General features: G+C 43.2%; 1 protein-coding gene across 5 annotated transcripts in view; it reads left to right on the top strand.

The window, feature by feature from the left end:
* Positions 1-14,893, top strand: part of rap1gapb (RAP1 GTPase activating protein b) — a 110,311-nt gene that overhangs the window by 68,235 nt on the left and 27,183 nt on the right. For all 5 annotated transcript variants that reach the window (XM_084346174.1, XM_084346171.1, XM_084346170.1 and 2 more), the window contains one exon: positions 6,180-6,273. Coding sequence is in view for 3 of the 5 variants with exons in the window: in XM_084346171.1 (XP_084202297.1) it covers positions 6,180-6,273 (94 nt within the window). In the remaining 2 variants the exon portion in view is untranslated. The remainder of the gene's footprint in view (positions 1-6,179; positions 6,274-14,893) is intronic.

Here is a 14,893-nt window from a genome sequence, read left to right as displayed (position 1 = left end):
ATGCCATACCCACTGCCCTCTACTCAGTCTTCACAAATCTTGAAAACAACAACTACATCACAATGTTGTTTTTTGACTTCGGCTCATGATTTGGCCGAGAAAAAATCTGTCATCCCTGCTGCACTCTGTTACTCATATGTTTTAAGATTGTTTTGCTTGTATACAGAAGTCATCACGTTACCCTTTTGAGATATATTGTAGTTACAAAGCAATGGATGGCACTTGAAATCTCATTATTAATGCATGATGCCCCAAGGTCTTTTTGCTCGTGTGCCTGGTTGTTGCAAAGGAGTTTCCTCCTCCATTAATAGGCGAGGTTACTGCACCATGCCAGCACTCAATCCGGTGATATCTGAGTCTTCCTGTAGTGCCCACGGCTTTCTTCTTTCTGCCAGTGCATCTGTTGAGCTGGCACACATGCAGTAATCATATTCAGCCAGTATGTGGCCTGAGGTCAGCAGTATTTACCAGAGCCATTGTAGAGTTTTTGTTGATGAGCCTCTGAGATGAGTCTTGTGTTTAACCTTGTAAGTTTTCAATTATTTGGTTTCATAACAGATCTGTCTGATTCCCACTGCATCGACGGATACTATTATCTGTACGTTAGCTTGTGTGGTGCAATGTCAAAGCATTTATTGATATCTAAGGTGTTTACGTATACATTATAATCAGCTTAGATGGCAGACCCTCTGAATATCCACCTCTTAAATTGAACTAAATACTTGTGCTATGACCAACAGCATGCTAAGGCCATTTGGCAATGACTAAGTATTAATCATCACACCATACTGTAGATATCATGCGGCACACGTCTGTTGCTGTTTTTTTTCCCCCTCATATAGTCAGTGAAAATATTATTTTTACTGTTTTTTAAGCTTTTTCAGGAAACCGAACATGTCACTTACAGGATATGAAGTCTATGGCCCAAAAGTTACAACACCCACCACCAGAGGAAACACATATTTGATCAGTCAGCAGATTGTGTAGTTGATACATATGCTGATGATTCATATCCGACTGGCCTTAAAGGGTAACTCCACCAATTGTACACATTCAAGTGTGTTTACAGGTCTTGCGGAGTACTAATGCAAAGGAGTATAAAGCCTTTTGCTATTTCAGAAGAAGCTGCATGTAATCTGATAAACTGCCTTCGGTGATGTCACTCAGTGGCTAAGTTGCATTGTGGGTAATGTCGGCACCTGGTTTTGAAAAGCAGTCCACTGGTCTAGCATTTGCATCATTATGGACAGTTTAAAGCTACATTAAGCAGAATTTGGCGCCCCTCAGAGCTTCTGAACCACTGTCATAAATACAAATCCCAGCTCTGTAACAATTTGTTAGATGTAATAGAGGTGCTAACTACAAACAAAACTCATTACGTCATAACAATGTTATATCTTGAAGTAAACATGTATGTAACGCTGTGATCCTACCCTCTCACTGAAGTTACATAGTGCAGAAACTAGTGATGGGAGCAGAGATACCATTCACCCTATTATAAGTCACTACCATCAAAATGATTTTAAGCTCTTATTTTAAGGTATAAAAGTTACATAATGTTGCTTGAAAAACAAATTATCAAAATCAATACAGCAGAACAAGAGACTTCACCTTCACCACACATTCTTCTTCCCTTTCAAAGCCTGGTGCCTACATTACCCACAATGCACTGAGTGACATCACAGGAGGCAGTTTCCTCTGAAACCACAAATGGCTTTATACAACTTTTTTTCACGCACACAGTAGTACTCCCCAAGACCTGTAAACATACTTTAATGTGTAAAACTGGTGGAGTTACCCTTTAAACACAGAACCGTCCTACTCAAATGTATGTTTTAAATTCTGTTAGCGGAGCATCCGGCGTTGCCCAGCTCATTTGTATTTGCAGGTGCTGCCCAGCCTGAACTGTCACTGGACTCCAGGAAGCTGGGATCCTTATTAGAGCTCACGACCCAGCGGACTGTGGAGGCAGCCGCTGGCAACGCACAGGATTAATTGGCAGATTTATTTTCAGAATTATTTCAGCAACTTTCTTTTGAGAGAAATAAACATAAGGACACGGTTCTATCACAAAACCATCGTAGTCTCGAATAGAAGGGGCTTGGCGGAGAATGACAGTTTGGCCATTTTTTTCTGAAAAAGACTTTACTGCTTTTACAATCCATCGGTGCAGAAGTGTAAGTTGGTCACCTTACCTTGGATGATTATCGTCTAATATCTTTCATCAGTGTATTCTATGGTACAAGTGTTACAGCAGAGGATAAAATGATATGGTTGAACACTTGGAGGTCATCTTTTGAAGCGTTAACTCCTGAATAGTCTCCTTAAAACTGCACATTCCTTTTAAAGGAGTTAGGTAATCATTTTCAAGGGATAGGTAATGTTGCTAGGTGACACACATTTATACAGCTGCAGCTGAAACAAGAAATTTGACCACAATATGTGGAGAGAGAAATAGGGAAGAGCTTTGTGCACATTGTGTCTACCGCCGAGCAAAATGTGCAAGAACCGAAACCTAAACCAGACAAAATAAACCACAAATGCAGCGACCGCGTACTCAGCCCATCAAAGCAGATAAACACTTATCTTTTCGTATCATTTCTCAGCGTCTCTCCTGGCTCTCTGCATCCACACGACTGCAACTAGTTAATCAGATGTGACTGAAGAATGACCCTTTCACCTAGCGTCATGTGTGAGCAGCTTGACAATGGGCAGCAGCCTAACTCATTGTTTAAGGCGGTGCCAATCATCCTGCCGTCGTGACACGGTGACCCTGCCACCTGGCTGCTGCTGTGCACGGGACTGACCTGTGCCAGTCACCGGGTCCAGAGCTCATTAGGACACGCCACAGTTGGTTATCTATATAAGTCTAGTTCAGGAGGGAAAGGGGACGTGTGCCTCTGCTGCAATATACATAAGCTTATTAACACACTGGGGCTTTCTAGTGCTTATTAGTTGCTTTTTTGATGTAAGTGATGCCATTAAAAAAAAATAATGGCTGAATTCCAATTAGGAATGCCTCCAGGCCACGGTGCAGTGAGAGCTGGTGATTCAAAAAGGACAGAAAGGGGGAAATTACTGATAAAACAAAAGCTTTATCACCCTGTTTGACTTTAAAGAATATGCTGGAGTCGGTAAATATTGAATAATAGAACATAATTTATACCAGGCTTCACAAACTCAACTCCACTTTTAACCAACCATTAAAGAATGATAGATTTCCACCTTTTGAATTGAGAAATAAATCTTTGTAACCGCTGTCAGTAGTCCTTTTCTTCTTCATGCTGCTAATAATCTGCTACACAGGTGCATCTCAGGGCATTTGCAGCAGATGTTGAACTACTAAATATCTGACTTTGATTCGAGCGTTAGTAACCGTATCATACAGTATCATCGTGTCATGTGTCAGGATGGTGGTATTTTGATAACGTGTGCTCGCCGTGGTCGTCAGAATATGCCAGCGTCAAATCTCTCCCCGAGTCAAACTTAACATTTACCCTTTCGCCAGATATTTTCTGTTATCTGCCGTGTAAATTAATGCGGTGACGGTATAAACAGGCCCACACACACAAATACGCACGCGCTCACACGTAGCGCAGAAAATATATTCGTCTTCTGTGATGAGAGCCACCAAGCTTGTCGTCGGTAGTGAAAGTGGCAGGCTGTCAGACGGCCTTCATCTTTCTGTCTGTCGAGTCTTCCTAATCAAGACTGATTCGCACCTTTGTGCTTTGCCTTTCATTCTGGATATGGTTAGTCCCGCATGGGAGGTTTGGGTTAGCTGTCTGCCCGCTGAGGCAGTGGGCAGGTGACTTAAAGGTCCCATTTTATGCTCGTTTTCAGGGTCATACTTTTATTTTGGCGGTCTGCTAGATAATGTTTACATGCTTTAATGTTCAAAAACGCATCATTTTTCTCATACTGAGTGTCTGATCTGTAACCCATGTCTCTCTCCTCCCGCTCATGCAGTAAAAGAGTAAAGAAATGTTCTGGTATCCCTGCCCACTTTATCCAATCAGGGCAAAGAACACCTGTTTGCTGCTTTGTCTGGTGTTTACTGCAGCATGTTCATGTGTTGATGTATAGAGGAGGGAGTGGACTGCTAACTGCAAAACGGAGAGGAAGTTAGCCAAACGACGACAACGTTTACAACAATTTTAAGCCCCCCCCTCCCTAAAGGTCCAGTCTGCTCTGATTGGTCAGTTCTCACAGGCCAGAGAAGGCACGGCCACATCATCTCTGCTGATGTTTTGGCAACCACGGCCGTATTGGGGGTGTAGCTGTGGGCAGTGACTGTATAGTTGTGACATCACAACCTTGAAGGCGAGGTTTCTAAATGCAGACTGTACGCATTTTTCTGTGGATTGAGCGTTTTGATACTTTGACAGTATTTATATGGTCTTGCTGATATGGTTGTGTTAGTGTTGCTGCCCTTCACGTCCAAAACTGATGCTGGAGTGGTAGGTAGAGCGACATAGCTCAAGGCCACTGACCAAGCTGCCATGTTTGATTAGTTGGGAGTGAGAACATGTTAAAGTTTACCCTTTCACATCATTTAACGCATGTTTCAGAGGACCAGTTTCAATTTTTCTGGTCTCTATCATCGAGTTGAAATGCTATGACATCTTCCCCGGAACAACATCAACACAGCAACATCAAATCATGCGTATTTGGCCTATAAAGCACCGAGACCTGCTTTATAATAATAATAATAATAAAAAAAACTTTCTACAATACCGTAACATCAACTGTGCAAAGACTAAAACATGATCAAAGAACCATGAATTCAAAGGAAGTCTTTTATATGTGTCGTTATGTACCTTGCTACGCTTACTCTTCCTCATGGGACGGTTAAACAAGGTGTCATCTCAGTTTGCAAACGGCAGATTTGTGACTGAACAAGCTCAGTAAGCCTGTCCTTTGTAGGCAGATTTTAATGCATCACTCTTGCCTGGAAGCAGCATTTGACATCGTATTTTCATTGTGTTCCAGCTGCACCGAATGAAAGACGTAACAAAGTTCACTCTCTGGAGGAATGTCAGTTCTGAGAAGCTGAGGATGCTGCAGGAAAGATCTGACAGCCTCATTCAGTCATTTCCCAGGATTCAGCAGAGATCAGAGGCAACAAAGAGCAGTGTTCCTGTGCTTTGGTACAAATAGATTGTCTAACCTCAACTCCAGGTCAGCGGTCTGTTGTCATAAAAGAGCAGCTCTGTTTACTCAGACTTACAGATTCTCCCCGGTTGTAATAGGCAAGGCATTTTTTAACAGAGACAGCTGCAATGTCTAGTAATGCACTGTGTGCAGGAGAGAGTCGGCTCTGCAAATGATCTTATTCCAGCCTCCCCACCTTTTAAATCATGGTGGCGTGTGCCAAGACGGCAGAATGGATGAAATATGTGTGAGCGTTCATGCCTCCACCAAATTCTCACTCCATTCCCAACCAGAAATCAGATTGTGCTATTGTTCTGTGTCTCTTTTTTTGCTGCAAAGCCGTGTTGCTTCCAAATGCCCTCTGCTGCAGGTCTGTGAACAGGTTGCATGCACAGACGGGCTGCCAGTTCTCGCAAATGGCTGTTGTGTGAGACAAAGTGTGAAGTAATATGCTGTGACCAGAATCCTGGTCAGAATAATTCACTCCAATCACACAGAGAAGAGAAGAGAGGAGAGGAGAGGAGAGGAGAGAAGGGGGCCGGGAGGAACAGAGACAGAGAGGCGAGGGTGGCGGGTTAAGAGATGAAAGCTGAGGGTCCTCTCTTCCTCCGCTGGTATCAATTTTCACTTTGTTCTCCCTTGATTCTACACTTCTCTGTTCCTCTGTGCAGCTGATCTCTAGTGTTTCACAATCTCTCCCAATCGCACTCATCAAGTTGCTTTTCAGACTCACTGGTGCGAGGGCAGAACACTGCACAGACAAACGACACACGCTTCACTCCTGAATAAAGAAAAACCCTCAGGATGGTGGCATAATTTTGATACTCCTCACGGTAGTGATGTTGAGTGATCGCCTTTGATGAGATTCAATTGTGTTCCAGACGTTTTGCTGTGCTCTTAACTGCTTAAATGAGAAACTCAGCTCAAGGCAAGCCATAAAATCTGTCTTTCTTTTCTCTCTCTCTCTCTCTCTCTCTGTGTGTCTCTCTCTCCCCACCCACCCCTCCATCCTCTCTGACTCACAGGAAACAAGATGGAAGGATTCCTCGTATCTCTGATGAAGTAGAGCCCTCGCGAGCACACTCCCACCCTCCATTTCCTCTTCCCGTACTTTCAAAGGTAACACAAGACTTCGACCTGCTGCGGCTCTCATCTCTGTTCAGGGTACAGTTGCTGGAATCAGATACTGAGCAAGTGTCAAGACTCTGATCTGACTTTTAACATGCCTGAAATCAAAGAATTCACTTTTTTCACACAATTGATCATTTTTACAGCAGACATTTTGACATGACCTCGCAGTAAAACCACATGTACAATTCAGGATTCATTTTTCAAGTCTTAAAACACTGGTCAGGAGCCCATGGCCTGAAGTCCAATCGCCAAAATAAATGTCAGCAATGTACATTTCTGCAAACCACGGATATGTTGCAACTTTGCATTTCTTCACATTCAATTTTCCATTTAATGTTGGGACAACGTACACTGTGGTTATGATCTGGTTAGGTTTAGGTACCAAAACCACTTAGTAAGTGTTTAGAAAAGATTGCCTAAAGCAGTCTGGACAGGTCCCAGCATCTTGCTAAACACACTGGCTTGGTGTCCTTGCCACATTCATGTGACTACATCACCATCCCGTCCACCTACAGACATGAAATAAGCTAATATGCTTGTAATCTGAACGTGTTGTAGAATTTAAATATTGTACGCATGACACATACAAATTTGCACATATCTGTGATTTGCAGAAATGTTACCTGCCAGCATTTTATTATGCAGACTGGGCTGCAACCAGAGAAGCACCTGCACATGTGTGTCTGCCATCTTGAAAAGCTAGTTACGGCAACATCCATCCAATGGATGGATGGATGGATGGATGGATAGACTTTATGTGCTTATGATTACATGTGCCACTGATTATTTCAGACAGACGTGCATGGTTGCCTGTAGTAGCATCATGTTATCATCACTGTTTTTGTGTACTGTCCAAGTATTTGGCCATTTTCCACTTGAGTGTACATAGGTGTTCAAGATGGCGGACAAGGTCTGTCACTAATGGGGGATTATGTAGACATGATGATATATTATACTTTTCCAATTGTTAACAAATTCCACGAATAGGCCAAAACCAACAATAAGTTATCTTGCTAACATTATGGCACTGTTGTTGACACAGATCAACATCAGTGAGCCTGACTGTCAGTGATTATTCATGAACGGACATGTCACCATACGTGGCAGTTTAAGTGTTTATGAGTCAGTTTTAATTTGTGGCTAAGGTGGTAGCTTTAACCTGGCTTTTCTAAAAGAATATAAAGTAATATATTTGTTTTTAAAATGTATGCCTTCAGTCGGAACGAGTGCCACAGACATCGAGTGGGGAATTAAAAAAGAATTGAGATTTCATGGGATTTGTTGACAGTACAGAAATAAAGAATAACGTCAGCCTAACCTTTCAAAGCCACAGGTCGGATCAGTATTTGGCGCTTGTGAGTCCAGTACGAGGAGTTACACAACACCGAAATAGTGTTACCAGTCTGTATTTGAATCCCCTACTTCTCTGTTTTCCTCCCTCTTTTTTGGCTCATCATAATCCTTTCGCCGTTACACTCAGGTGAAAGGTTCCTCTAATGCCCCCCCAGCCCGGGTGTCCGTTGGCAGGCTGTTGTCTCTTTTGACAGAAGAGTTTGCGCCCTCTGTCACAGGCTTCTGAGACGAATATAGATCTGCAGCAGTTGTCCCTCTCAGTACATACCATAGGGGGCACATTGATATTATTTTTGTCACGCATGCAGTGGAAATACAATTAGCAAGGGATTAATAAGGAGCTGCACAGAATAGATTTGCAGGGAAGCGTTTCCAACTCTTCATGTGAGAAGCGTCAAATCGTAGACCTGATTTTTTTTTATAATGCCACAAATTTTAAGGAAACCAGTGACATTTTTGTTTGCTTGCTGTGTGTTGCAAGTGCCGGTGGATTCAGTGTCTGTAGTGGTTATTTCCTCCAGTACGTACACAGGGTTATAGGTTGCACACAGTAGGGTTGTTAAAGCCAAGTGGTTAAACAAGACGGCAACGTTTTATAGTTTTATTGCTCTAGAAAATTGCCAGTGGTTAAAGTTAAAAGCTTCTTAAGTAATTCAGCCGAGTGTTTCTGAGTACAACAGAACTCACATAGCAGAGGCTTGATCAGAGATATACTTCGGATTAAGTAAATCTTACTGAGGAGTGCTATATCTCACCGATTGATCCACACATTTGCTTCATGTCTGATTATCACAAATATTCCCACATTCAGTTTGTTTTAGTGGGTAACTCCACCAATTTTTACACATCACAAATTGTTTACATGCTTGGGGAGTACTGCTAGAACATGAAAGTTGTATAAAGCCTTGCGGCTCCAGACAGAGCTTCACAAAGTCTGATAAATCGCCTGAGTTCGAAACTGAAATGCATCTGTGGCTTTGGAGTTAAATAGACGTGGGCTTACAGACCCCTGCAGCCCGCTCCTCATCTGTGCTCGAGGCTAACAAGTGGAGCCGCCTCTGGCACAACACACCTCAGTCTGAATGAACTGTTAATGGTCAAGTTGCCTTGAGGGTTATGTCGGCACCAGGTTTTAACAAGAACGAGGAATGCTTGGAATTAAAAAGATAACATCTTTTCGGCTGCTTCAACCTATTTGTGCATTTTTTGCCCTTAGTCTGAAAAAAAGTAATATTCCTGCTATGCTGTTTAAATGGCTAATGAATGTGAATATTAACCGCTAATATTCACATTCATAGACAGCTCTGATGGAGCTCTGGACTTTTCAGGAGGATGGCTATTTCATGAACCTGGACTGTGTGTGTGACTGCTGTTTATATGACCTGTAGAAGTGCTAAATTGGTGGTGTACTCGTCTATTCATACCCACCTCTTCAAGTAGTAATAGAGGGTACTAATGGATCCAACAGATTTATGCCCAAAGTTCAAGGTCTTTCCTTCCCTAAGTCCTTCATAAGGCAGTTAGTCATAGTAATGCATTACACATACTAATACCCAGTAGATGTTCATCAAAATGCAAGAGATGTGCTGTGTTACAGGCAGGGTTACGGTGCCTCTTTGTCTTAAGTGACTGTTCACTGCTTTTGTCAGAGTGGAGGCAGTAAGAGATCTGCTTCAGCGTGCAGAAAACTCAGCAGCAGCTCTGCAGACCTCAACCTCTGTGGCAATCAGCTAGCTCGTCTGAGGCGCTGATGGGGTGGAGGGGGCCATCCGTGTGAGCTAGATTTGTGTCCCCCAGGCCCCGATGGCCAAAGCAAGGTCAGACACGTCTTTGGAGTTAGACCTGATGAATGGACCCCTATGGATTTTCTCTGGCTGAAATGATAGGCTTCTGTGCCCATTGATTGACTCTCTTTGAAGTTCAGTTTCCCATTTTACTGTATTGCCTTTGAGGATGCGGCTAACCCACAGAGCATAAATGGAGGGTGGGGGAGTGAGCAGGCGTGGGGATATGGCTTTGGATACAAATCATTGACAATTTGTCTGTCGAAATTCAAATGTGGCTCTGGTTGTTAGCTGGAATCACAGCGTTTCTCCTCAGCTTGCAGGATGAAGGTCCGAAGTGCATGTATCATGGATATTAATGTCCCTCATATGTATTCACTCACATACTGTCACTTAGCCATTCATCCGAGTCAGTCAGTCGATCAATGGATCAGTCGATCACTCAGCCATTTACTCACTCGCTCATGCACTCCCTCTCTCTTCGGCACACACACACACAGTTTCTGGTAATCGAGTCAGAGAAGAGCGAGATGTGTAGCTCTCAACCCCTCAGGCATTCAAGCAGTTATAGTGAATTCACGGCAGAGGCTCCATATTGTCTCGGAGTGCAGCAGACGAAATGTGAGCGGCTTAAAAGACTGAAGGATGAGAAGTCTGAAAGTCCGGCTGAGAAACTTTCCAGTGAAACCTGTGATTCCTTTCACTTGTCTGTTGCTGATCTTCTTCAGTGCATATTGTACATAAGATCACACCCCATACTGGAGCCACCAAATCCAAGCAGGGCTCCGCTGCAACAGCTTGAGCTCGAGCTGAAATGTCGCGCTCACCAGCGTCGCTTTCGCAATCAGTATGCTTTACAACTGAAACAATGTCAGTTCTCATAGTGTCAGCATGAATAGTAATTAATACCTCCCTCACATTTTGCATTCATGTAACAATTGTACATGATCATCGGGCAAGCTTAATTAGTATTTAGCTGTCCTCTGTGGATGTTCTCAAATCCTAGTTTGGCATTCAGCTAATGCCAGCTCGGACCCGAGTAAACAGATCGCCAGTAATGAAAGTAACCGCGGGGCAAGGCAGTGTTTAAACGGCCGACCCTTTATGGTGCAGTATCACTCTACTGAGAGCTACTTCTGTATTTATAAAATCCACATTTTATGCACTTTCCATTCAAACAATGTTACCTCTCCGAATTGTGTGTACCTTCCATCGATTTTTCCCCAAGGGAAATCAATGCAGGCGGTTAGCTGACTGTGTTTATCTTCCATTGCAAAATGAAAAACGCTTAACATATATGGGGATTATCTGTCCCCTTGAAAGCTTTCAGCAGTGTATTTTTTTTTTCTTTTTAGAAGTAGGTCAGTGTTTGTTGATATCTGATGGAGAAAGCCGCACAGAAAAGACTTCACAGAACGACAGCAGTCCCACAATGCCTCCCTCGGCTTTTTTATCGCTCCTCTTCCTCCTCTGTCTTTCACTATCTCTTATGCGCTCGTGTCGAACGAGTGTTTAGCTATGCGCAGATGATTCGGGAGGTGCTGAGGTTGGATAAGTCCTCCATCAGGCTGTGGCATCTACACATGAAGGGAACTGGGCTGCCGTCCTATCTCACACATCTTCCCTGGTGGATGTGATAACATTTTCAAATCGATGCTTTCTAACCAAGAGCATGATCCAGTGGAAAGTGCCTGATGCATTCACATGTAGAGTGCACCACGTTTTTCAATATTTATGATGGCTTCTTAATGGCATTAAAGGGGAATTCTGCTATTTTTAAACCTGGGTCATATATTTACATGTGTTGGTGTGTAACTGATTCATATTTACTGAAAGCTGTGGAATCGGTCCAGTAGATCGCCGCGACACGGCTGCAATGTAATCTTTTGGGGCAACTTCGACTGTCAAAGTTATGTCTGTTAAAAGTTTTTTTTTTTTGCCACTAACAGGCTGAGGTTATTAAAAGTGTCTGATAACAAGATCCTTCTTCTAACCAGAAACACAAGTCATGTTCAAGGAGAGGTCTCCCTCTGAAATCTCAAGAGGTGTAGTTACAGTTTTTGCTTCATCTTTGCCTCATAGTCAGCCATGACTCTGGAAATAATTACTTGCTGGCAGATCCTAAACTCCAAACTCCTCTCTCTAACTCTCTGACTGTCTCGCTGAGATCAAAGAAGTTGGACCCAAATGCATGAGACGGTAAGCGGGAACATCAGCGGATGAAGTTTATTCAGGATCAACGGCAGGAACAGGCAAATGCGGCAGGATTAGGGAAACTCAACAGACTAACGAGGGGATGAGGTGCAGGTGGAGTGAGGCAGAGAAGCACAGGTGAGGGTAATGAGTGGAAAACACTAGGAACAAGGAAGGCATAATGAGACAGATGCAAGACAGGTGTGGAGGGAAAGGCAGGCGGGTAAGGAGCACAAGAACACAGAAGGGAAACAGAGCTGAAGACACCACAGAATGCCAGTCACTGGCAACAACAAGCACTATTAGAGGACGAAACTTTGACAGTCATAGTTGCCCCAAAGAATTACACTGGAGTCATGCCGAGGCTTCCAGGTGAGGCAGTCTACTGGATCAATTACAAAACTTTTGGGAAGTATGAATCATTTACTCACTTCAGTTATAGGGATATAGTTAGTTATAGTTATACCGGAAGTTCCCCTTCAGAATTTATCGTAAACATACGTCAGCAAGAAAAGGTTTTAACATCTTCCTTGTTGCTTGTGCAGAAATAAAAGCATAACGAAAGCTCACACGAGCTCTTTAAATTTATATGAGCACTGGAGGTATAATTAACCTACTTCTCAGCATGTGCTGTAAACATAAACTGCAAAATATATTGAAGTTTCTAGGTTTGACCTGAATCACTATGGAGGTAAAACAAATGGCAGGTCATGACTGACCTGTTTTCATTTTCATGTATGTCTGTCTGTGTGAAGCAGAGAAGAAGTGTTTCTGAGAGGGAGGCTTGAGAAATATGAGATGAAAGAAAAGAGGAAGAGAATAGTCTCATAGTGCGATGTGTGTGTATGTGTGGTGTGTGTGTGTGGGTGTGTGTGGGTGTGTGTGTGTGTGTGTGTGTTTGCATTGAAAAGAGAAGATAGCTGTGCAGAGCTCACAGGGAGGGGAGAAACATTGTTCCACCCTTCGTGCGACTTCCTACTGAACAGCTGTGTGTCAATGGGAGGGTGGGGGACATAAAAAAAAAAAGGGAAGGAAAGGAAATCTCACGTTACAGTATGTGCTTTTGCCACACACTTACGTATGGATTCTGATGGACAGCTATCAAGTTTTCTCTCCTAGTTTACTGCCTGAGCGACAGTGAGCGCGAAGTGTCTTTGTCAATCTCGCCTTTCTCCTCGTGGCTGACAGTGACATCAACACCCTCGCTCTTGTCAGCTCGCCGCCTGCGTTCGTACTCGTGGAATGATGACTGAGCTCAGGATGGCTAAGAACGCCTTATTGGATGGACTGCTCAACAGTCCCCCCAGTAATCCTTTTCTCAAGAGACGATGCCTCAGCGATGTGAGTATTTTTCACTTGCTGGAAGTGAGAAATTCTTTTCGCTCCAGTTATTGTTGCTTGTTTAATTCTTAAGGTAGCTTAGAGACAGAGATATCTTGTGTGTGGAGCTGCAGAACAGTACATGTTTGTGCATTGTACAGATAGATACAGGCTTCACTGCACTGGGATCTGCTTTTTAGCCCCATACAGACAATCAACCACTGCAGTACATGCTTTTTTTGAATTTTAACCTGATAATAACATGTATAATACAATTATAAAATTCTGTAATGGTTCTATTTGTATGAGGAAATATGCCTACACAGCTATGGTTCACAGTCTGCTGCACTCAAACTCCATAACACAGGAGTGCATAGCTTCCTTTCCCTTCCTCAGGAGAAATTTCACTGTGTGTTTGGTTCACTGATAATCTGGTCAGCATAAGACAATGCTTGTTGATGTTTGTTTTACAGTTAGTAGAGCGGTATCTCCCTGAATATCATATGTCAGTGTTTATTTTCACATGCAACAATAGACCGAGGCTACACCTTGGGCTTTACTATGTCAGGGTCAGGTGTGCGTGTGGGTGTGCTTTCATGGGTGGTGATATGTGTACGTTTACGAGCATGTTTTAGTACATGCATGTGTGAAAATGTGTATTTGCACACAAATGTGTGTGTGTGTGTGTGTGTGTGTGTGTGTGTGTGTGCTTGCGTGTGTGAGTGTGTTTTGCGAGCCCTGCAGTGCCCCTCAGTAAATTTAAGCTGTCATGTGGAAACATCAGCTTGGCACTTCAGTCCACTTGTGTTACATGGTGAACAGAGGGCTCAACCCGCAACAAGCAGTGCCGTCAGGCCAGCTGCGATCCTCTTCATCTCAGGTTGGAGCTGTTTAAATCCATAACTTGGACTGTGGAGATGAGAAATGCCTCCCTGAGGATACTTTAACCTGCGCCAGTATCTCTACTAATTGGACAAAAGACTGAATTATGTTCTGTGGCAGTGCATGGTCGAGGTGTATAATTATAGATCCAGCAGCTGGATTGAAGCCTCTTCTTCTAATGAGCAGTGCTGGTATCAGTACTCCACCTGAACACACATCGATTAAAAAAACAGCAGAATTATACCAGCCCAGACTCCAGAGCGTTTCTGTAAACCACCGATATGTTCACATTTGTACGTTCACATTCACACCATATTGACATTTCTACAAAACATGTCATATCACATACACATGACATGTTTATGACCAAACCAAGACAATTTCCAGCTGTTTTTGTGTCGACAAAAAAACTGATACGTTGGCAAGAAGTTTTGGCGACCTCAGCAGCTATTTAGCATTTTTAGCTGCTGTCTCTTTAAGGCCTCCCCCCCTTCTGAATACCCAGTCTCCTCTGAGTGGTCAGCTCACACACGCCTGACCCAGCACCACTAAAAACAACAACAGAGCAGCTGTGCTAAATCAATTTTCAAGTGCCAAACTAGACATGATGCAAATGTGTGACGTGTTGAGGTAGTGTGATGTCACAAAGTCACAGAATTAAAGGCGGGACTACTGACGAGGCGTTTCAGGAGCAGCGTTTTCTGTGGTAGAGAAGCCTAAACCTAACCAGACAATAAGCACAGCCTTGTCACAACATAAGATTGAAACATAAAGAAATGTAAAGTTTCAACATATCCATGGTTTACAGAAACAGACGTTGCCAACATTTAATCTGGCAACTGGGTTGACATGCTACCTAGCTGCCCAATCACCTGCGTCAATTTATTTTTTATCCCTCCCTGTACACTCCCTATCTGCCTCTCACTTAGGTTGGTAGTGTGTCTCATTCACACAATAATGAGCCTCCGTGCTTCACACCATAATCGGTGTCTTCTAGCTGATTTGGCCGTTGCACGCAGTCAGACGAGCTGTTGGCTGTAGCAACAGAGAGAAGCACTGTTGAGCTTTGCGGCTCA

The sequence above is a fragment of the Pagrus pagrus genome (assembly GCF_965226575.1).
Source record: "Pagrus pagrus genome assembly, chromosome: 3".
NCBI lineage: Eukaryota > Metazoa > Chordata > Actinopteri > Spariformes > Sparidae > Pagrus > Pagrus pagrus.
This window is presented reverse-complemented; position numbering and strand designations above follow the sequence as displayed.